Source organism: Quercus lobata, chromosome 9, assembly GCF_001633185.2.
Source record: "Quercus lobata isolate SW786 chromosome 9, ValleyOak3.0 Primary Assembly, whole genome shotgun sequence".
Classification (NCBI taxonomy): Eukaryota; Viridiplantae; Streptophyta; class Magnoliopsida; order Fagales; family Fagaceae; genus Quercus; species Quercus lobata.
Window position 1 is genome coordinate 12111760 of NC_044912.1, and position 24853 is coordinate 12136612.

Consider the following 24853-nt stretch of genomic DNA (forward strand, 5'->3'; position numbering starts at 1 on the left):
ACCAAATTATAAATAATAAATGTAAGAGGTAAATTATAATAGTATTAGTATCAATAATTTAAGAACAAAATTGAATTTTAACACATAAGTTAGGATCCAAATCATATTTTTACCCTTTTTTTTTTTTTGTATTTCAAAAGAGAAATAAATGGAATACATGTTTTCTTGGTTTTCTTCCAAAGCTAAATTGTTTTCTTTTCACAGTAATACGTGATGCTCCCAAACTCACTACTATATGAGAAGAGTATTATATTGCGATACTCCTCAAGCACTAAATATTTAGATTAAGTCCCTAATGGAACAAGTATTAGATTTTCCATATTGCTATTACTCTTTCTTTCTTTCTTTTTTCTTTTCTTTTTGAGAGACAAACATACACACACACAAGGGAGAGAGAAAGGGTTTTTAACATAAAAGCACACCATAAACTCCAATCAAAAGTCATGGGATTCTTTCTCTGTTTCATATTTTTAGTACAATTACGTGGTTAAAATCAAATTTTGATGGTGAGAGTTGTAAAATAGGTTGATTTCTTTTTAAGCCTATAACATGATGAAAACAGATTGATATTTTTCTTTTCTTTTCTTTTTAGGTTTGTTCAACACTATTAATTTGGACTTGACAACATTATATATCTTCACTGCATATCATTCTCCAGCTTAATCATCAGCTCCCCCGGAGGTCTAACAAGTAAGATCTAAAATCCAGACTATCTTAGGAACACCATATTCATTTACACTGTGGCTGTGTGCATCTGAACAATATCACAAAAATACATTCTAGTAGATAAAGAGTCAGAACAACTTGACAAAACACACTGAATTTCAACTTGAACCTAGTAAATAGTATCAATATATATCTTTAATCCTTCTCTTTTTCTTTTAATGGCCCTTTGGGAATTTTGCTCAAAACCTTCGCATCAAACGATGCATACTGCTTCTTGATTTCAACCATTGCCTTCTCAGCAAAATGAATCGACCTGGTCGTCGTATTTCTCATAAAGCACAGGTACCTTATGCAGCAAGACAAAGACTGTTTCACAAATTTCAAATTGCCAACACAAATTAATTAAATTCCTTTTTGACAAAATACTTTAACAAGGGACAGAGAGAACAGAATTCCTTACCTATGTAGAACAAGGTCAGGAAGTTGCACCAATTCCCAACTATTGAAAGAACCCACAAGCCAGCAATAACCTGATAACCAGATCAGCAAAGAACCTTGTTAGTGACACTATCCAAGCATTCATACAAGGTAAGATGTAACAGTAGAATTGTGATCTATGAGCAATGAACTGCAAGGTGGAAATGGTCAGTTCTTTTTGGCATGCATGTTTTGCTTAACATGTTCTGTATTTACTAAAGGAAGATATATTTTCAAAAGTTTTAAATGATTAGTTGATTACTACTTTTTTCCCTACATCACAGCTATTTAGTATTGTCTTTTTACTGATACACTGATACACTTATTTGGTGGTCTCTGTATAACATCAAAAGCCTTTCTCATGCATTAATAGGATATGAGTTTACATCAAATTCTATGTTAACATTTTCTTTGAAGTATTTATTAATTTCAATTCCAAAAATAGGATATGAGTTCAACCTAAATTTTTTTTTTTTACCATAGAGAGTTGCACTTCGATGAAAGTTGTGCAAAATCAACTTTCTTGTCTCTAGTTGGGATAGTTATTAATATACTTATAAAAAATAATCTACAATAAAATAAATATTTTTAAGTTTAGATTTCCGAATGTAATACCCTAACAGATATATAAACTTATGATGCTACTTGCTCGTAAACAATTCTAAAAATCCTTTCTATCTCTTAAGAGTGTCATTGCCAAAGAGTCACCAAAAAAAGACGAATTTTTATTAGAAAAAATTTATTTAACAATCAAAATTGAAAATACCATGGGAAAAGGTCCCTAAACTTCACTATCATTGTAGCTAATGTATCTTCTCCTCCTTACATTACCTGTGGGGGAAATTTGCAGACCAGCTGTGTAATGGTTAACAATGTAGTAAGTTAACCAACGTTTGGAAAGATTAAGGAAAATAGCATCTCGAGTTTTAGAAACTCGAGATGCTGTTTAAATCTCAACGCACTACACTAGCGGACCAGTTGCTGAGTTGGACTTAAAAATGCCACTTAGATCTCGAGTTTTTAAGACTCGATTTCTACATAATAAAAATCGAGTCTTAGAAACTCGAAATATATTTAAAATTTGCATAGAACTGGAGTCTTATAGACTTGAGTTCCACTGGAAAAAATTTTATAACATGCATCAGTCTATAAAACATAGATCAGTCTTCATAGATAAAAAATTATCAGCCCTCACTCTCTCACCCAGAGCACTCAGCCTCATTGCCTCACTCACCCATAACTCTTACACCACATTGCCTCTCACTCTCACTCAGCCATAACTCTCAGACCACATTATCTCTCATTCCCACTCATCACATTGCCTCTCTCACTGCTCTTCCCTCTTAACAAATTCATATCTCAGGTAAAGGTTTTTTGATTTGATTGTCATTGTAGTTGGGTATCAGTTATTGTTGGGTGTGGGTTAAAGACTTTGTCTATTTGTTTTGTAGATAGTTAACATTACTTAGTTAAGATACCAATATTGTGAATTATAGACTTTGTTTTGTTAGTGTTAATTTTTTGAGTATTTATTTGCATGGTTTTTGTTATCAAAATTTTATTCATAATTTCTAGGCTCTTATTTTTATCATGATCTTACAAGTTTCTTGAATTTATTCATCATTGTTTTGGGTATGAAATGGGTAGTGAATGAATTGTAATGAATGGGTATGAAATGGGTATGTAATAATGCCCTTTGAATGGGTATGAAATGGGTATGTAATGAAATGAGTGACTTATGGATATAAACTAAATTGTAATGAAATGGGTATGTAATTCATGCCCTTTTAATGTGTAATGAAATGACTTTTTTTGTATTGGGTATGAAATGGGTATGTAAATGTTATGGATATGTAATTAGATAAATGTTGTATACTTTTACAAGAGTTTTGGCTTTTTTTTGTATTGGGTATGGAATGGGTAGTCTTAGCATGACGGAAAAATGATTTGGGTATGAAATGTGTAATGTAATTCATACCTTTTGAATGAATTGGAATTTGTACTTTGTGTAGTTTGATTAGATAAAATGTTTTTTAACTAATATAGTAACTTGACTCTAACAGGTTCATAATGCCTAAAATTGATATAATCTTATACCACGGTGGTCCGCTTAAGAATGCCAATGCGAACAAGGGATTGCCATTTGAAAAGCCGGGTATAAAGATCTATTATACCCAAATTGATCGTAGGTTGAAGACCCTTGATGAATTGAAGATGATAATTATGGAACAATTGTATGCGAATCCTATTGTACACAACATACAAATTACTTATCGTATGCCACATGAAGTCTTGCAGAACCGAATTAATTACAAGTATATGACGATAGAAATAGACAAACATGTAAAGATCAAGTTTGACAAGTTGGATAGAATACCTGCAGTAAATGGTATTGAGTTGTACATACAGTTGGAGTCGCGTGCAGAAGTTGGTATTGAGGAAATCCAGCAAACAACCACAAGTTTACAGGTTACAGTTCCAAATGCTCAATATGAGTGTTCTACACATGTAGAGGATGATGATGTTCATGCTGATGATGATGATGATGATGATGACGATGAGAGTGATGATGACGACTATGTTGATGAGACTATTGCCATTAATGGTGAAGATTTTGTCGATAAAGATGAGTTTGAAGAGAGGATTGAACGAGGGGACTTTGGAGACTTTGAGAGGGACATTGATGACAATGAGACATTGGACGGTAGTCAACTCGATGCAGACAATGTTATTAGTGTCCAAAACATTATGGACACAATCCCTGCCTACGCACCTCCTACCTTGTCATTTTCTGCAAATACTTGGGAAAATATGGTTGATCCTTCACATATTGACACACCATTTGTGTCTACTTGGGTTGAATTTGTGCAAAGGGTTGACTTTTGCCAATAAAGTGGAGGTGCAACACGTATTAACAATTTGTGCCCTCAAGGAAAACAAACATTTTATGATCAGTATCGACGACAAAAAAATTTTGTGCAAAATGTGTGAATGAGTCATGCAAGTGGTATGTCTACGCAGTCATGAAGCCCAATCACCATGAACTATGGATGGTCACCGTGTATGTAGGTCCTCACACGTGTATACCGATTAGGGTGCAAAATGATGGTAGAATGATGATTTGTAATTTTATTTCATCAGACATCCTTAAGAAGTTATGTGAGGATCACACTACCCTAATTAAGCATCTCAGATCTGTGATAGAGTCCAAATATCAGGGCCATAAGCCTTCTTACTACAAGGTATGGGATGCCAAACAAAAGACGATTGGGAAGATGTTTGGGAATTGGGAAGAGTCTTACCAAAGGTTGCAAAAGTTGCTAATGGCATATATTGATCAGGATTCGACTACCCAAGTGTTCTATCGTACCACACCCACTGGTGAAGATGACATCGTATTTTTGAAATATGTGTTTTGGTCTTTCGGTCCATGCATTGATGGATTCAAATATTGCAAGCCGGTTATCAGTATTGATGAGACCCTTCTGTATGGTAAATATCAGGGAAAGTTGTTGGTCGCAATGGCAACCGACGCTAACAACAAGGTATTCCCTCTCGCCTTTGCTGTTGTGGATTGTGAGTCAAGGTCCAGTTGGAGGTGGTTTTTGCAATGCCTCAGAGATACAATTGGCCATGTGATACCTGACGAAGGCATTTGCATAATTTCTGACCGACATCTCGGTATCAAAAAAGCCATTGCAAATTGGCCTAGAGTGGATGATGGAAGAACACGGGTATTTCATAGATATTGCCTTCGACATGTTACTAGCAATTTCAACACACATTTTCAGAACTCGACTCTAAAGTCAGCTGCATTGAAGGCGGGATATGCTACTTAGGTAGTTAAATTTGATACCATAATGGAGTCCATTAAGCAGGTGGAAATTGAGGTCATTAGAAATAAGAAGGTGACAGGGAAGGATGGCAAGGAAAATAATCAAGATTATCTTCCATACACATACCTAATGAGCAAGTCTATAAATATATGGACCCAGTCACATGATGGTGGGAGATGTTTTGGGGCAATGACAACTAATATATCAAAGTGCTTCAATGGTGTACTGAAAGGTGCACGGGGCCTTCCTATTGCCGCACTGGTTGAGTTCACTTGGTCCAAACTTGTTCAATATTTCCACGATTAGCACAAAGAATACCATTATGAGTTGTCAAATGGTAAGAAATGGAGTGAATATGCCTTTGACACATGGGATGGAAATAAGTGTAAATCTGAGAAACATTATCTCAAGGCATTTAGCAATGAACAGATGATATATCAAATAGTTACTTCATTCAACATGTGTAGTGCAGGAGGGGGAAACCAAAGTTATGAAGTCCGGTTACGTGAAAGAACATGCAATTGTGGGAAATGGCAAAACATAGGGATCCCGTGTTCACATACAATTAGAGTATGTGACTATTTAAATATTGATTCAACCACATATATTCACCCATGTTATGGTTTGGACAATACCCTTAACACTTATCAGCATGCATTTGCGGTTCCTAAGTCATAGTCATTGTGGAGGGATCCTATGAGGCCAAAGTGGTTGCCTAATCCAGCATTGTTACGGGCCAAAGGTCGACCAATGAAGTCAAGAATAAGGAATAAGATGGATGAAGTGAGGAATAAGGATCGAGAACCGGGATGGCAGAAGGAGGACACATATTTGATAGAGAGTCAACCCAAGCAGACATGTGGACAGTGTCATGCTTCCAGGCATAACCGCAGAAAATGTTTGCAGTCCAGTGGCACTTCCACAAGCGATCATGTTCCACACTAAGTAGGCAAATGGCAAAAAGTTATGCATCAGTTAAATAATTGTTGTGCATTCTATGTTTACTTAGTTTTGACTATCTTGTTTCCTAACGTGATTAGTCCACTTATGGTTGCACCAGCCCAAACTGTCAAAGGACACGGTCTAGGTGGTGTGTCTCTACTATGCAAAAACACACAAGTGGCACCCTTGCCGTCCACGTATCTCTCCTTACAACGCAGAAGTTAGGAAGGTGGCCGAAGTCTACCTCATATGGCTACCACATAATCTATAATAGAAACAAAAAACAATTATCATAACATCTTAAAATGTGAAACAAGGGAGAATATATAGATAAAGGGAAAAACAAAATTAAAATAGAAGATATGTTAAAGGATGAAGCAATCATATTCTTAAGGAAAATTAACATAACCAAACAAATTTTTTGTATATTATTACTTGGTCCGGCTGCATTCTAACTAATTGCTCGTGATAATGGATCAAGACCGTGCCGGATGGCCTACTCTTCGGGTTTGGCACCCACACCCACCTACAGTTACAAGCGAATAACATAAGATAAGATAATATCACTTAGTTACTAAGAAGAGTACATTGCATAACACATTAAATATCAGGAAAGTAGTTACTTAAATGCAAGTGGAGCTTTTGGCCATGGGCCATAATCACATCCAAGTGGGGGCTCTATCCTCAGGCACAAGAATGGCAACCTCGCCCATGCCTAATACTGGACCAATTGCAATGCCCTACCAATCTGCGATGCCCCTTTCTCGCTTACCCGATACAACTCTCTGTACAACCACGCCAAGCAACCACTACCTCAACTATACTGTAGCGGATCACGAAGGTTTCATAGGAACTCCAACAACATCAGATGCACCTTATCTCCCGACTTGTTCACGAAAAGCTTATCCCCTAGTAGCGCTAAAATATAGCACCGGACATACTGATGTATCTGAACCTCCGTTGCGTCATGAGGCAGTGGCTCTACAATAGCGTCAACAAGGCGGTTAATGAGAATTCTTTGCCCCACCAAAACTTTTTTGTCATTCGTCGGAGTAAAACCAAGCAACTCCATGCACAGTCGCCTCCAATCCCCATCAACCACAGTAGTCGGCCCAACCAAGACCTCACTGTCTATAGGAAGTTCGAAAATGACCTCCACATCTTGTAGGGTGATTGACATCTCACCATGTGGAAAATGGAACATATGAGTCTCCGGCCGCCATCGCTCAATTAGAGCCGATATTAGGCAATGATCTATCTCTCTGGAAGGGGCCCTAAACAATCCTTCCAGTCTTAGCAACTTGATAATGTCAATCACTCGATTATCTTGCATCTGAATGTTTGCCATCTCCTTAGTGTGACCACGGCACGTAAGTGGGCCCAGGTCCTGCAAAATCGATAAAAATTATAGCGGTTGTTAGAACTAGATATACAACTTTGAAAGAACTTACTAACTAAAAGTCAAAGACAACATAAAAATTAAAGCGGTTGTTAGAACTAGATATTTCACCTTGCCATTCCAATTGTCCTCTGATCGATGATATCGTTGTCGCCAACAATGACTCTCATCAAGCGGACCAGGGCGCACAATCTCTGGCTCCTCTTTGATCCAAGGCTCCATACTGCAAAGAGAACTACTGTGAGATCATTAATAGTGTGGGGGCAAAGGAATGCTATTCTACATACAAGGAAAATCTATACTGAAGAGCAGTTTATTGGCATTATTTAAAAAAGGATGCTAAAAGAATAGAAAGCAAGAAGAAGTACATCTATAACTCATGATTAAATAGAGTACTCTACTGTAATTGGGGATTCAATCCAGCCTTGATCTTTTCTGTTCTTATGTAATTGGTAAGTTATTTTTAAAAATAATACCTCAATACAAGTGGAATCCTTTATTTCTCTAACCTTTTCTAACTTCATTTTTTGAGTTGCAGCTTTAATTTGCCAAGGAAGACTACCAAAGATAAGAAAAGAGCAAGACGGTTCAAGTTATGCAATGCAATGTAGAGTATAAACAATTAAAAAGTTTATGAGAACCCTAATTTTTCTGTGCCAATGTTTGATAAGACTACATATATTTTCATTCCATCACCTTCAAAATTATATATATACAAGATTAAAATGACATTTAAATTGTCAAAAAGAATACATTTTAGCAATACAACCAAACAACTTCAGCATTTCAATATCTGACAACATAAATTTTAAATATTTCTTTCTCATGACATGTAAAACGTTCAGTTATATATTTGTGAAGCTCACACCACATCAAATGCATTTTCCACTATATATATATATATATATATATATACACATATATAATAGTACAGTAACAGAAAATTTCACATGCAAATATTTAAATTTTAGAAACAAAAAAGAAAACATAAATATTTCAAAGCAAAGCAAAATGGATAAGATGTAAAGACCATAATTTTACTTTCAACTGTAATCAATACCCTATTGCATGACAGATTAGTTACCTCTTGTTCAACTTTATTAACAAATAAATCTAAAACATCTATTCTTCAACTTTTTAATATATAGTCTTAAGGGATAGATGTCATAGTAAAAGCGCAGTTTATAGATATCAGATCTCTGGAACAAGGGCATGACTAGGAATGCAAGCAAGATTACCTGTTCAGGGGTTCCTTCAAAAAGCTTTCCACACGATAAGCTGACAAAGTGTCTCCAGTAAAAATTACCCTAGATCTGGGAAAATATAAGCTAATGTGACCTGGAAGCAATAAAAGAGAACAGAAAATTGGGAGAAAATACATAAATACAGGAAGAAAAAAATAGATTTGGTTGCAATAAGATCCAGAATATGGAAATTTTAAAAATCCACTTTCATTGATCTTTTCCCATGGACCATGAGTGTAAAATCCACTTTCATTGATTCAGGAGTGTTTTATCAATCGTCATATGTGAAATATTAAAAATAATACATAGACTTCAAGTGGGTTGATTGGTAGAAAAATGGGCCTATTGAAAAATCTAATTAAGCCCAAAACAAGTCCTAAGATTTGTGGCCTGCTCAGCCCTCTTTGATTTGGAGTTCCATCATCAAAAGGTGGCCCTTTGCTTGGGAGTAAGGACCTCACAAAATTGTATAAAAATAAAATCTGACAGGAAAGAACCATAGGTCCTTTTACCTAGTTTAGGACCACAATATAATACAACAAGCTTTTGGGCCCATATCTCAAACACTTCTACTTCAATAATTATATGTTTTTGAATTTCCCCCCAACAGATTGAGCCCTTCAATTGAAGGGACAGAGGGTACTAAAAGTCTAAAACTACTTTGAAAACTAATTGCAAAAACCTTTTTTTTTCTCTTAAAACTATAGTGGTTATATACTTATATAGCTAGCTTTCAAAATCACAATTTTGGAGTTTTGTTTGTCGGCAAACCTAGGCACCTGCGTAATTAGATTTCAATTTATTCATTATTCAAATCTAGACAATAACAATTACACACATTTTATCAAAAAAAAATTAGACATGTAAACCATGTATTTTTGTGCCTTACTCAATGATGTCCTCAACAATAATATTCTCTAGATTTTACAGCCAACTTTCAGCCAGTGGTATTGTCATCAGGTAGGGTTTTCTCGAAAACCAAACATGAATCACCAAAACCCAAAAAGATCAGAAATTGAAAGACGAAAAACCATCCTTAACACAGTTTAGGATCTATTAATTATTCTATTTTCTAACAATAGGTTTCGCAACAAGTTTCTATAAATTAATTAATCTAACAACAAGTTTCACAACAAGCTTCTATTAATCAACTAGTTTAACAATAGGAAATAAGCATAGCAACATGGCTCAAAATTGTTACTTATACCCCAGTATAGGAACAGATCAGCAAAAGACATGAAACAACAACCAGACCAATAATCTAAAAAAGTGTTGCTCCACTGGTTTTTGCATTTTAAACTGCATTTCCATACCATGAAAGACCATCAAACATCAACAATGTTTGCCTCAAAAGTGAATCAAAGTTCCAAAATGCCATCTTTGAATCAAATCCAAAAATGGGTACTTGGGTTTCCTTGAAATAACACATTTAAATTTTTTTTTTTTTTTTCAATTCTAACAATCACATAAAAACTAATGTCATTGCCAAAACATAACCATATTCTCAAAACACCAACAAAAAAAAAAAAAAAACCCAAAAAGATCCGAAATTGAAAAACGAAAAACCCTAGGTCACATCATGAAATTCCAAAATCTAAAATTGGAGAAAGAGAGAGAGAGATAGAGGAATCTACGAAGCAAAAATGACAACGTATTGAGTAGAAAGAGAGAGTACCTTTGGCACGGTGGGCTACAAACGGTGTTCACAATGGGCTATGATTGCTTGAGAGTGACTACCTTCGTGACAGTGGGCTACGATTTTGCTTCAGCACTAGGCTACGATTTTGCTTCAGCACTAGGCTACGATTGCTTGAGAGTGAGTGAGTTTGAGAGGGCGGAGCAAAAGGGTGTGTGTTTTCGTGTTTGAACGTTGAGGATTTTGTGGTGTGTGTTTCCATGTTTGAACTATGAGATTTTGTAATGAGCCGTTTGAAAGTGCTGTGGTTTTGTATTTTGGGTAATGGTGTGCAGATTTCGAGTCTTATAAACTCGATTTCTACATGGCTTCACGTGGAAAATTTGTCCACTTAAGGGTATCACAAAAACACTGAACTCGAGTTTTAGAAACTCAATTTCTAATTAAATCTCGAGTTTTAAAAACTCGAAATGCTAGTTTCCCACATACTTTCAAAACCGGACAACAAACAAAATTATTAGAATATTAATGTTATTTGGAAAGGGTGTTCTTACCTATGTCATTACGTGATTGATGTATGTGTACCCCTTATTTTATGTGCCAAATGCCACTACTTCCCAGGTGGGCACTCCTAGATCGAGATAAACTTGTGAGCTCTGCCATTGATTTGGAAAAAACTTTAGCTTCTTCATCCTTGGATGTTGAGAAGGTGCTCCTTTTCTATCAACGCTCGTCTCTTATTAATTCTGTGTTACTTTTATGATGTCAAATTTGGACTAAAGAGTTTTTTTTTTTTTTTTTTTGTCCATAAAATTTAGGTTTGTTTTCATTATAATCATTTATATTTAAAATTTTGCATTTTAACTTATCATGCTTGATTCTATTTTTATATTAGTACTATTATACATCTTCGTTTGTAATTTTCAAAAAAAAAAAAAAAAAAATCTTCGTTTGTAACTTGACCAATAGTACCTAATTAACAATCAAATTACTTACCATCAAAAAAAAAAAAAAAAAAAAATCAAATTACTAAGCATTCATTTGACACCTAATGGTCAAATTACTAATAGAACTCACAGTAGAGTCAATATGAATGCAAGTTCAAACATGAAGAGTTCAAACATGAAGGATCAAAATAAAAGTAAACTCAAATTTTAAGGGCTAAAACTATAAATTAGTTTTCAATTATGATAATTTTTCCAGTCGAAGGGAAACCCACAAGGGTGCTGCCAAACCCAGAGGAGTTCTGCCTTTAAATTGGGTTTCCTCATGCCCTCATCATGGCCGAAATATCTACTCCAAATTTCATAAATTGCATATGAGGTTCTTCGCCGATTCAAGTGAGAAAGTCAGTGACATCGAAGACGTATAAGGTAGTCGAGTATGGCTAAGAGCAAACTACCTCTTTATAGTAGTAACCTGAAAGCAACCGTACTTGAATAAGCAATTTCATAGATGGAGAGATTTCTCTACATGAAAGTCAAAGGCATAATAAAAGGGTATTAGATATAGGCTCAACGAATAGGGTCTATGAACAAAGACCATTGTCGACTGCTCGTCCTCATGGTATGATAACTAAAAGGTAAAGACGAGTGAGTTGATCTTCCAGAGGCCAACCCTTGAGGATGTATGAGGGTTACGAACTCTTTGCTATGGAGACGAAAGAAGAAAGCAGTGAATCCTAGGACCCACAGCTGATAGAAGCCATATTTAGTCCAAATCTAATTTTCATTTTAATTGTCACATTTCTTTTTTTCTTTTTTTCTGAATATCAATTGTTTTTTTAGACCGTCATGCAATTTAAAATAGTATTTATAAATAAATATTAAAAATAATAATATCATATATAAGGTGAGGAATTTTTTAACTCAATGAAATAACCTAATCTCATTTATTAAGAAATTAGAGTACAAACTTCTCTCCCCTAGTGTACTACTAAATTATCAACAACAACAAAAATGTAGGAGGTAAATTATAATAGTGCTAGTATCAATAATTTGAGAACAAAAATTGAATTTTAATGCATAATTTGGGATTTAAATCATATTTTTACCAAAATATTTTTTGTATTTCAAAAGAAAAGGAATACATGTTTTCTTGTGGTGGTTTTTTTCCCGAAGCTAAATTGTTTTCTTTTCAGAGGACAACAGGATACTCCCAAACCCACTATTAGGACATATGTGATTCACTTGTTAAGAACATATGTCACTATTTTATGTAATTGACTAATCCTTTGACAAAACGTATTTTACTTGTATTTGGGTAGATTTAGGATGTATTTAATACTTTAAGAAATTGTGTTTCAAGATCAAGTATTGAAGTCATGCAAGTCTGTCCAAGATTCAAGTCTAAAAAGTGCTTGTCATTAAAGCTCGACAATTAGTATCTATCGAGCTTAAGAAGCTGTTCCAGTTTCGTGGCTTGACAGCTACTCGAAAGCAACTCGACAAATAGGCATCTGTTGAGGTTTATGAAAAACAGAATTTCAGTTCTGTTTTGACTCTAATATGTGATTATGTGTTTGAGCTTTCTTTTCTCACAACTCTAGACATATAAAAAGATTATTTTAAAGGCCGTCAAAGTGGACACAAGTTGCACAAGTGTTGAGCAAAGTTTGTTCAAGTAATTTGTAACTGGAGACACAGTTTCTAGTTCATCATTCTTGTGAAGAAGTTACTGTGTTTGTGCACCGTAAGGTTTTGTGACCAAGCTTTTTCTTGATCTTCATCGTTGGGATGAATTGAAGAACTTTGCAACCAACAACCTTCTCTAGTTGGTAATTGAAGTCGCGTACTGGGATCCGCGTAATTGGTTAGTCACGTATTAGGAGCCGTGCATCAAAATGAGAAATTGTCACTACAGAATAAGTCCAATTGGGTATTGGGATAAGGGTTCAACTGTAAGTTGATATAAGGTACTGAAATTCCTTTACTTGTAACTGCTTGTTGTGATAATAGTAGAATTTCGAGAATGGTGACTTTAAAATAATCCGAAGGGGTTTTTGCCGTGTTGATTTTCCACATTCGTAAACAAATCACCGTGTCAATTTAATTTCTGCTACACTTAGTTTAATTGGTGATTTGTTTGTGCTACCACGCGTTTGCATATTAATTTGATTAATTAATAAACTTGACTAATTAATCAATTAATTCATCACAAGGGGTCAATACGTTTTTGACCTATCACCCACTGTTACTTGAGAAGAGTATTATGTCACGATACTACTCGAGTACTAACCATTTAGTTTAAGTCTTTAATGGAACAAGTATTAGATTTTCCAAACTGCTACTTCTTTCTCTGTTTCATAATTTTAGTACAATTACATGGTTAAAATTGGCGAAAACAGTTTGATTTTTCTCTTTTCTATTTTTAAGGTTTGTTTAATACTATTTATTTGAAATTGACAACATTATTTACCATTCACTGTAATATCATTCTCCAGCTTAATCATCAGTCCCCTGGAGGTCCAACAAGTAAGATCTAAAGCTCGAGACTATCTTAGGGAATACGATATTCATCTATACTGTTGCTGTGTGCAGCAGAACAATAGAATATAAGCACATTCTAGTGGATAAGAGTCAGAACACCTTGACAAAACACAGTGATATTCAACTTGGACCTAGTACGTAATATCAATATATATCTTTAATCCTTCTTCTTTTCTTTTAATGGCCCTTTGGGGATTTTGCTCAAAACCTTCGCATCAAACACTGCATACAGATTCTTGATTTCAATCATTGCCTTCTCAGCAAAGGAATCGATCTGGTCGTCATATTGCTCATAAAGCACAGGTATTGTGTGCAGCAAGACAAAGACTGTTTCACAAATTTCAAAATGCCAAGAAAAATTAATTAAATTACTCTTTGACCAAATACTTTAACAAGTATGGGACAGAGAATAAAATTCCTTACCTATGTAGAACAGGGTCAGGAAGTTGCACCAATTCCCAACTATTGAAAGAACCCACAAGCCAGCAATAACCTGATATCCAGATCAGCAAAGAATCATGTTAGTGACATTATCCAAGCATTCATACAAGGTAAGATGTAACAGTAGAATTGTGATCTATGAGCAATGAACTGCAAGGTAGAAATAGTCAGTTCTTTTTTGCATGCATGTTTTGTTCATTCAGATTTCTCACATGCAAGTGTAAATTGAAATGCTTAAAAAAATGCAGAGGCAGTGGCAAATGGCTCTGGCAATAATAGGCACATCAGAAAATGACACTCAAAAACAAGCAAGCAGGGGAAAAATCAACATACGCTAAGAAAACTCTTCAAATCTCTCCCAGATGCAATATCTCGCAATACAGCCAGTGCAGTATTGAGTTCAATTCTCACTGTAGAGACAACCTCAAGGACAAAGTTCTCAGGAAGTCCAACTTGTGGGATGTGAGGTGGAGACCTGGTCAATGAACAAACTGATTAAAAGCCACATAAAATTACCTCACACAGGCATAAAGAAAAGAAGTATCCATCAGCTTACTTATTAATAAATGTGGATGCATTGGACCACAGGAAAAGGACAGCCAGAGAGAGTATTAGGATATGGCAGACCAGAGTGACCAAGTGGTATTCAAGCAACTCAAAGAAAACCCACAAGGCAGTGGCAACACCAAGTACACTCGCAGAGATCTTCTTGTTCCTCCACAAGAAGACATCAGCAGCTGCAACCAAAAAAAAAATGGTATAAGAAAATGATAATAAACACATAAGGAGGACCAGAAATTGAGGGCAGTCCTTTTGCCACGAACTTTTTAAAAGACATAGTTAAGGGATTAACACATAAAAAAAAACAACGATATGATTTTCTCTTCTTTGGAGACATTTCCAAATTGAAAGCTTTCAAAAATCAATTTCCTGGTCACTGGAATCTGACAGGCTGGCAGGGGAGAAAAACTACTTTTCCTCGCCATAACCCCCAAGTGATGAACTCGACATTACACATCCAAAAAATTATATAAAACACTTCTAGGTGCTAGGCTTTCACATGTACTAAAAGATTGATCCCTTCTTTCCCATCTCAACCAACTAAGACATAATAAAAACATCAACAATGTCACAAATCTAGGACCCGATTAATTAAAGGTTCATTTCTTTTTTTTTTCTACATAATCAAAACAACATAAAATTCGAGTAATAACTTTGAAACGGGTAGAGGAGGGGGCAAGGCAACTGTTCTAACCAAAATTTGAATGATACAACAGAGTAATAAAAATTATTTAACAAAAAAAAGGTTCACCACACAAGAAAGAGTTTACGTCTAAACTAGTTTGGAGGAAAATTCCTCTAATCCACTACATGACAATTTCTAAAATTTTCATGAGTCTTGTGACTTATTTAAAAAATACATGCGGATGGGTTTATGAGTCATCACGTAATGGGTTGAAGGAGATTCCTCCAAACCGATTTGGAGGAATCTCCTTGAACCTGATATATCATAGGAAATGAGAATATCTCAGAAATATTGCTAATACACTCTATAGCTATGCACACCAATTGCTTTATTTTCCATTGGCCAAATCATTAATACATGAGATTGAGAGTGCAAAAATAACTAAGCAGCAAAGCACCAACAATCAAAAAAACTTTCATATTATCAATTCAACAATCAGAAAACAACAAAACACAAAAGAGGATTGGCTTATTAAGTCCATACGTAATGATTACAAGCTAAACAAAACTATAATTCAAAGTCCTCATATTAAAAACACAGCACTAAATAACAATCTAAAAACGCAATCTTTTTTTAGTTCCTCTTCTTATTTGGCCACATTTCTTCACATCAATCAAACACGACACAGATCTATGGCTCTCTGTTTGATCGCCAATAAAAAAATAGAACCAAGCAATCGAAAATTTCATATAAACTAATACCGATTTCTTGCGCTAAATTTCACAAAAACAAAAACGTAAAATTTCCTACATTTTCTCATCAAACAAACAGATCAAACAGAGAGAGAGATAGATTACGTTTTCCACCGCCGAGGACTTTGTGGACGGGCTTTTCTCTGCCGAAGAGCCTGTAAACCTTGGTTTCGGCATAGCCGAAGGGATTGAACTTGTCGTCGGATTCTGATTCGGATGACGACGACGAGGAGTCGTGGTGGTCGTGGATCTTTTCAACGATCTTGTTCATCAGCGACTCTGGCCGGCCCGCATGGTCCGCCATGGATCTCCGCCACACCAGAGAGATAGCTCGCGTTTCAGAGAGAAATGAAAAAATGGACGAAACGTCCAAAGCTTCACAGTCTAGAGTTTCAGTTTTTCACACAGAGAAAACAGAGAGAGAGAGCGAGAGAGAAGTGAAATTTTGGGCTGGGCTGTTTATATGAGCTCAGGGTGGCAGAGCCTACAGGTTCGGAGACGAACGAGAGGTTCGGATTTCGGAGTGTAACGGTAAATGAGGAGAGAAGAGTGCAGGCAGAATTAGAGAGTAATACAGAGTAGTGAGGAGAGGGGAGAATCTATTGTGACAGTTATTTGCATACTCTATTATCACCACTACACGTGGTAGTGATTCTTGTGATTAGTATTTAGGACTTTGTTTTTTTTTTTTTTTCCAAATGAGAGGTTTTGGTATGCATTTTAAATCATGATGATAAGTATTTTTTTTTTTTAATATGATACTATATTTTTATGGAATTAATTATGTTCTAAGTCATTCCTTTAGCCTAATTAATAATGCTCAACCAAGTCACAAATATTAATCTATTAAGAAGATTACTATGCTACATTGCTTCTATAGTTAAGAATAGATGATTTGAATATTGGTTCCCCTCGTAAAAAGGAGTAATCTTTGAACTCTGATGCTCTTTGCAAAAAAAGTATTATCATTGAGATAATGTATATGTCATATTGAATGGATTTATTTTATGAAAAAGAAAATTTCAATACAAACTATATTAAAATTAAAATTGTCAATGTACTATAATAGAAAATCTAATTTTATCAATTTTTATCTATACAGGAAAGATGTCATAAAAACAACATTCAATAAGACATGTGGTTCTTTTAATCTAGACAATTTGCTTACCATTAATGATGAAACACTTAACTACCACGCACTATTGATACGATAGTCACTCTATTAGTATAAGTAGTTGTGGGGTGTGGGGTGTGGGATGCAAAGTGCAAGGGCCGGGGTTCAAGTTTAAGAGAGAATTTCACACACATATATACTTAGATTTAGGTTAGATTAAAATTTCTATCTTGTATAAAAAAAAATGATAAAACACTTAAAAAAACAATATTGATCGATTATAATATTAGCATTCAATAATTATTTTGAAATAGTCAATGAGACATGAGTTGTTTTAAAACTAGACAATTAACATACTATTAATGAAAAAACACTTAAAAATATAAAAAAGAAACCATATTCATCATAGTCATAAAAATTTGCATTCAATAATTATAAAAATAAAAAATACCATTCAATGAGGCAAACATTTTTTTTTTCTAGAATATAGAGGGTTTAGCATTTAACCTTTTTAAGGGTTCAAATAATGAATAATAATCCAGTGATAATGTCTAGATTGAAATGCCACCCCTCATCCCGATCATCTATAAAGGAGAAAAAAATTAATCCTTTTAGAAGCTTCTCTTTTAAATATATGATTATCATGATTTTGCTAAGCCAATTTTTTTTTTTTTTTTTTTTTAAATTGGCTTATTCACTTTGAAAAAACAATTGGACAATAAAATCAACCAAACGATAGATAAGACCAAAATTTGTGCTATACACATTCTTCAATTTTAGTAAATATCCTCATGCTATTTTCAATGAAATATATGGAGCATGCATCCATAAATTTTTTTAAAAAAAGAAATTAAAATAAAGTAAATAAGAATTGATGAGAATTCACCAAAAAGTGGTATATCTATGAGACTATGACAAGGGAGGCTGTTACGTTAATTTTTTTTTGTTGCATGGCTCGAGGCCAAACTGGTATTGGATTTGACGGCGTTTACGAGACTCAGGTAGGAGAGAGATAGCCGTTTATTTTATACGTTGATGCAATCTGCGCCGTCAACTAATACCAGTAACAGCGGGTAGTTAACACGTGGCGCAATTATGGAGTTTTAACAACGACGGTGTGGGTACGCATTAGAATGATTACACAGAGAGGTTGACACATGGTACTCTTTTGGGCCCAAGGGCCTTCAATTATAGTTGGCCGACATTTCACATTTTCACCATGGCGGCCCCAAACCCAAAAAAAAAAAATAGTAATAATAATTCTTAGATCTTTTAGATATTTTGAAATTCGAGAAATGATAACAAGTGACGGTATTAGTTAATAATCAATTTTGAAAAAGTTTTGATATTATTTTTATGAAAAATAAAAAGAATTGTCAAAATATTAAAAATTTGTTTGGATGAGTGAGTTTTTGAATCATATCACTTAGTTTTCATAATTGAGCTTTCAAAACACGTGAATCTCACAAAAAAATTTGTATTTGACTTAGTTTTTAACACTTATTTCCATTATTCAAAACTCAAAAATTTGAATTAGAGTAATGGAAACAAGAAATAACAAATGAGTCTTTTCAAAAACTGAGAACTGAGTTATAAGTTTTGAAAACTGAGCTATCTTTAAACCAAATGGGCCCTAATTTTTTTTTTTTTTTTTCATAAAAACTTTTTTTAATTGGATTATTAACCAATACCCTAAGAGCACTCGTTAGCACAAACTATCAAAATTTAATCACTTTCACACTATGTTCACACTATGGGACAATGGATTGAGGGGTACCCTAGATCTATGGGACGTTTGAGCATAAATGCATAATAATGTATATGTTATATTTTGCCTATAGAAAAACAAAGGTCCTTGCTGTGACCCATGGCATCAAAAAGCAATTAGAAAACTTATGAAAAATTCTTGAAATAAATGGTATCATTAGTTATGTTATATTTTCGTAATAAGTTATACAGGACGGATCGGGTCAATCCATTCCCAACCCACAAGATTTGATTCCCAAAAAAAAAAAAAAAAGACACTCACTTCTTCTCCTCTGACTATCCTATTGAGACAGCTAAAACTCGTTCTATTTAGGTTGAGTCCAATATCTATACCTATAAATGGGTTTTTGTCATCCCTAATCTTTTTCTTTTGCTTTAAATATATAGAATAGGACCCTTTCATCATATGTGTATGGACAAGAGAAAAATGAAAGTAATTGACAACCTTTAAATTTGGTGGACACTAATTTAGCTCACCCCCAAAAAAAAAAAGTTCTAGAAAAATGTAACAAACCAATGGGAAAGGTGAAGCAAAAACAAAATTATGTGATTAGACATCCAATGTTACAATGTGGAAGAAATTGAAAGAGTTTTATTATGAACTCCCCTGCCATTTGCACGTGAAAGACCAAAGTACACATCCAAATGAGCCACATCAGGATTTATTTTATGGGAGCAAACTAGTAGTAAAATTCCATTAGTATATTTCCCTAGCCTGCTATTAACTATTGAAGAATAAAATTGTCCTTCAAGGCTTCAAGAGATTCTGATTTCAAACTAACAAAGTATTTTAATATGTTGTTGTCATAATCAAGGAGAGCTAGACAATAAAGGAATCAAAATCAGAACCCTGAAACTTAAAATGCAGAACAATTGGATCATATGCAAAATACAAACTAGGAGTTTTGAAATGAGGGTACTAACTTTGTTGCTATTGTCGCTTGTGAACGTGTAGGATTCTGTCTGTGTTTTATACAAAGATTAAAGCTAAGTAACAAAACCAAGTTTTTTTTTTTTTTTTTTTTTTTTAAGTTTCAATAATTAAAGCATATTTAATAACTAATAACCAAAGAACTATCTTGTTAATGAAATTTGGGTATTCAGATAGCCCTAAACTACATTAACAGATATGTCAAGAACAGGAAAAGAAAATGACTCTTATAGCCTATAGGAATTGGAATGGTAGCCCAGGTAGCCATAGGAAATAGAATGCTAACTATACCAGAGAAACTACAAGTTCGAAAGGAAAATTTGTTAAGGGAGGTAAGTTCCAAACACAACAATGATTCTTCGGGGGTCATGTTGTTATAGGAGGAAGAAGGAGAAGTAGCTAATTTGAATTGTATCATTTGAGAATTAGGATTAGGGAAAATGTTAAAGGTACTATTACTTTTATTACGAAAGTGTCAAAAAAAGAAAAAAAAAAATTAACACAATAATATATGTAATTAATGTCACATCAATAACATAATAAATAAATCTTTTAATTAATGTTTTCATTTTGTATTTAAAAGTTGACACATCATTGTATACAAGTACTCAAATAAAATGATTGAATGGAATGCTTCCTAGCTATCACAGGTGCTAGTTCATACACACTTTGCAGCAAAAAAGGATAAACGTACATCACAAAATATGTTAGTATACAGGAATTACAATAGAAGATAAGATTAGAGACCCAATAACAAGCTATCAATAGCAGTGAATCACTTCATTGTGAAATTGGCTATGAATATAAAAAGAGCAACAAGAAGGAAACTAGGCAATGCAACTGATAATGATCATAAAAAACCCTATTCAAAAACCAATTGGTTAACAAGAAAATTACCTCTGTTACAAAAAAGCAGACAAAAAAGTTACCACTTTGAACAAGAATTTACCCAAGATTTAAGCATCAACATGACTAAAATATTTGATTGAAATTTGAATGGTGCAAATACCAAAGAAGTTGTAGTTGATTTACCGGGATTAGTTTCTGATGGAATTGATGGGCAGTGCTGCGGGACATGCCTGCGAGGAAAGCTTTGCTTAGAAACCACTTTATTTCCAACAACAAAAGAGGGGCTTTATGAGTTATATCATTGAAAATCATTTCAAACACATACTTATTCTGAGGTATATCCCTTGGCTGTGTAACCAGAACAATGGAACCTCTGGGAGAATATGCTTTGGATGCATCCAAACAGCCAATGTCTAGTGGTTGCTACCTAATAATGCATTTGCCATTTGTTGCTGTTGCCATATAATGAGTGTGACAACAAATTTCACAAAATTTTTCATGATTATTAAAGTGATAAATTATAATTTTTTTATTAAATAAATAATGTTAGTAGTGATTCCAATAAAAATGATATTACATTAATCGCAATATGGTACCTCAACTAATTCTATACAACTTCTCAAAAAAAAAAAAAAAAAAACTAATTCTATACAAAAAATTGTGAAATTTATTTTATTGTGTGTGACATTGTTATTTGCCATATGTGATTTGCATAATTGTATGTTAGGATTTGAGGGTCTGTTAGATTTTGAGGGAGAGCAGAGGGAAAAGTGGCCAAAACATGCTGAAATTTAGTACATTCTAATCATTTTTCATTCTTCGTTTCTCTACTCCCCTCGTACCTCCCAAACACAGGGAAAGAGAAACTCCAAAACTTATTTTGGGCCTAGGAGTTGCTTTTCTAAGCTTACAGATCCACTACTTATTTTGGGCCTTAGATTAGAGTTCACAATACGGAGGGATAAAATATTAATATCCATAAATAATTGGATACTGACATTGGATTGTTGGAGAACCTTTTGTTGAAATGGGCCTAGTAACCACGGTACTAAAGAGACACTTCCGGCCCAAAAATTGAAAAACTAAAAAATAAATAGAAAGGATGTAACCACTTCCAAGCAAAAGGGATTGACTTCTCATATTTTTTACTTAGGCAAATGTTCTGCTGAGTGCCGATCTAACCACACATTTTGTCACAACTTGATAACATGTGTTAGACATGCCACTTTTTTTCACAAAGCACAATCACAACTCACATATGTTAAGATTGTGGCAAAAATTATGGTACAAAAGTTGCGTCCATAAGTTTTCTTAGCTCCATTTACATGTAAATGGGGAGTCATGGGTCCATGACTGTTCCAGAGGATAATGTAAAAATGGCTCTATATGATAGATCTAGATTAAATTGGCTTTGGGCAATTGCACAATTATTATGATGGATTGAATTCAAAGGAAAATTTTGAGGATTTCTGATTAGAGTGGAAGGTTCCTCAGTACAGTAAAAAGCAACACTCTTTTCTTTTCCCATTCATATGCCAAGATCTCAGTGATTAACCACTGTTCAGCAATTAGCCTTTTATTAAACACTAAAATACTCTGATTCCAAACCTAACGACCCCTCCATTCATAGAATTCATTGAGGAATAATTTGACTAGCCAACCAATTGTGAATTTCTTGAAGGGACAGAAAGAGGAACACCCAACAACCAAAGCCATAAGAAACACAAAAAGGTCATAGTAGGCTCTTGAGTAGAAAAAGGAAATTTTAGACAGAGACTAGTTTCATCCACCTGAGATGACAACAAGAAAAAATTGGCAATGATGATGGTGGGGAAATGGGAATACAATTCTCCTTTGGTAGGAAAAAAAAAAAAAAAAAAAGCTCAAACAAAATTCTAAAGTTTGGGTACAGAATCTTACAAAACATGATTCCATGGGATCAAAATTCAACTTTAAAGTATCACTTCTAGTTCCTAATTGATTGTATACATTGAAAATAAAAAGAATTGTAGTAGTATGTACCAAGGTAAAAGATTTTACTAGAGTCAGCTAGGGTTTCTACCGACCAAGAACCATTAAAATGGGAGTCAGGTTAAGCATGAGTAGGTAGCATATTCGAATCGTGCAGGCCACTAAGGAAACTATTCCCTATTTCTTTCTAAGATTATTTATTTATTTATTTAAAAAATTGACTAGTTACACAAGTATTTTAAGGGCTTTAAATCTAGAAGTTCATATTGGATAATGTTTTTCTTTAAACCATTTTGAAAAATTCTTGTCCAAGTTCCAACTCATTATTTGATTATTCAAATACTTACAACATATTTTTTTGATCACATGACTCAAATATTTAAGACAAAATTACATTTTTAACCCTTTAAAGTTTGGAGTTGTTTTTATTTTGTTCCCTTAAAAGTTTCAAAATTTTGCATTTTAATCCTTAATGTTTGATTTTGTTTTTATATTATTCATGCCGTCCATTTTTTATAATAATTTAATTACTAAGTGTCCTTCATGTGTAACTATATAATGAAATCCTAGCTCTAAAATATTATGAAATGCATAAATTTCATTGTTGTAGGGAGAAAATCATATTATGGCAGTTAGATTATTAAAAAATAGATGATAAGGTCTATAAGAGCTCGAACCAGCTAAGCCCTATAAGAATAGGTTGATTGAATATAACGGCCTAATACAATTAATTTGTTAGAGAAAGGGTTTGCAAGGTCAACCTTGGTTTGCTTGTATAGTTTAGCTGCTGAATTAATGAAGGAAAAACATCAAGTGATTCTTAAAAAGAGGCTGAGTTTGGGATTAACACTTCCTTGGGTAAGGCAGAGAAGAAATTGTTTATATAATATTCAATCTTGGTTATGGGATAATGTTGCACAGAGTATGTTTTTCTTTTCTCTTTTTCGTCCCTCTTTCTAGAGGGATTTCCTTTTTTTATATACTTAACTGAATTGCATCATAGCCCTCCACTTGTACAGTCAGAGACCTTCCTTTGGATGCTTGTCCCATCAAGGTTTTGTTGGAGGTGGTAGAATGTGCTGCAAGCTGTGAAAGCACTGTTCAGGGGTCATTCCTCCATTAATGCGGCCAGCTGAGTTGGTGCAGTGCATTGAATGCGGAGGTGATGGTTATTTTATCTGAATATTTCCCTTTTTCTTTGCTTGCACGTCTTTACCATCTTCTTCAATATTATGTTTTTTGGTGCAAGTGGTCTGCCTTATGCCTCCTGAGGAGCGCTCGCTCCTTAGCCTGACCCTTGGGTGGTTGGCCTCTTCGTCCCTTATTCTTGGGTTCTTATTTACATGTTGGTTAAGGACTAATGTGGGGATGGGTTCTTCTACCTCCTTGGATTGGGCCCACGGGCTATATTCTATACTCGGATCTTACCCCTCTTATAGGTCAATATGAAAATGAAATTAAAAAAAAAAAATGGAGAATCAAAATGAAAATTGTGAATCCATTTCCTCAAGACCTTTCTTAGATATATAGGGAGGAGTTACTTCAAGTCAATACTCAAATGATAGTCACAAGTGAGACAATATAGCACTTGAGGAATAAGGTGTTTCATGATAGAACTAAAACAATATATTTTCACCTCTCCTAATGTTTGAGATGCTTTTTTTTTTTTTTTTACAAGATAGAAATTCTACTTTAGTCTAATCTAAGTATATATGTGTGTGTGAAATCCCTTCCTAGAAACTTGAACTCCGACCTTTCCCTCTCCCAAATACCCCACAAACACTTATACTTGTAAAGTGACTATCACTCCAAGGGTGTGTGGTGGTAAAGATTTTGTATATGTTTCAACGCATCTCTTTAATGGAGCTTTGGTTTTTTACCCAAAAAGGAAAAGAAAAAAAAAAAATCATTACAAGTCTTTATTTTATTTTATTGAAAAGTGAAGAAACAATTTTAATTTATATTATTCATGAAGAGTAAAATGTGGAAATAACTTATACTACCTTCACCCATCAGGTACAACATCTTATAAAAGTCTAAGCTAGATTTGAAGACATTGATGCAGTTTAGGACCGCACTAGCCAACCATGCATGCCCCAACTTTTTATAAATAGTATATTGTACTTGACTAAGTATAAAGAATTGCTGTATCGC

General features: G+C 34.2%; 3 protein-coding genes across 3 annotated transcripts; 1 reads left to right on the forward strand and 2 right to left on the reverse strand.

Annotated features, from left to right (window-relative positions):
• Positions 1-4166: 4166 nt before the first annotated feature.
• Positions 4167-4982, forward strand: LOC115961227. The gene has a single exon (XM_031080241.1). It carries the CDS (start codon positions 4167-4169, stop codon positions 4980-4982), a length of 816 nt encoding a protein of 271 aa, XP_030936101.1.
• Positions 4983-6765: 1783 nt separating this feature from the next.
• LOC115961229 (protein MAIN-LIKE 2-like) lies at positions 6766-7542 on the reverse strand. The gene is made up of 2 exons (XM_031080242.1): positions 7432-7542; positions 6766-7308 (listed from the first exon to the last, which is right to left on the reverse strand). The coding sequence occupies exons 1-2, from the start codon at positions 7540-7542 to the stop codon at positions 6766-6768; spliced, it is 654 nt and encodes a 217-aa protein (XP_030936102.1).
• Positions 7543-13698: 6156 nt separating this feature from the next.
• Positions 13699-16644, reverse strand: LOC115959183 (reticulon-like protein B1). The gene is made up of 5 exons (XM_031077495.1): positions 16173-16644; positions 14686-14866; positions 14463-14604; positions 14112-14181; positions 13699-14015 (listed from the first exon to the last, which is right to left on the reverse strand). The coding sequence occupies exons 1-5, from the start codon at positions 16369-16371 to the stop codon at positions 13846-13848; spliced, it is 762 nt and encodes a 253-aa protein (XP_030933355.1). The 5' UTR covers positions 16372-16644; the 3' UTR covers positions 13699-13845.
• Positions 16645-24853: the final 8209 nt, after the last annotated feature.

What these genes read in the sequence shown, in the direction of transcription:
- LOC115961227 (XM_031080241.1), top strand. Translation starts at nt 4,167, where the DNA reads ATGAAGCCCAATCACCATGAACTATGGATGGTCACCGTGTATGTAGGT.
- LOC115961229 (XM_031080242.1), bottom strand. Translation starts at nt 7,542, where the DNA reads ATGGAGCCTTGGATCAAAGAGGAGCCAGAGATTGTGCGCCCTGGTCCG. An exon ending in AGGACAATTGGAATGGCAAG is followed by an intron (nt 7,309 to 7,431) that starts GTGAAATATCTA and finishes TCGATTTTGCAG; the next exon opens with GACCTGGGCCCACTTACGTG.
- LOC115959183 (XM_031077495.1), bottom strand. Translation starts at nt 16,371, where the DNA reads ATGGCGGACCATGCGGGCCGGCCAGAGTCGCTGATGAACAAGATCGTT. An exon ending in GCATCCACATTTATTAATAA is followed by an intron (nt 14,605 to 14,685) that starts GTAAGCTGATGG and finishes TTCATTGACCAG; the next exon opens with GTCTCCACCTCACATCCCAC. An exon ending in CCTGACCCTGTTCTACATAG is followed by an intron (nt 14,016 to 14,111) that starts GTAAGGAATTTT and finishes TTTGTGAAACAG; the next exon opens with TCTTTGTCTTGCTGCACACA.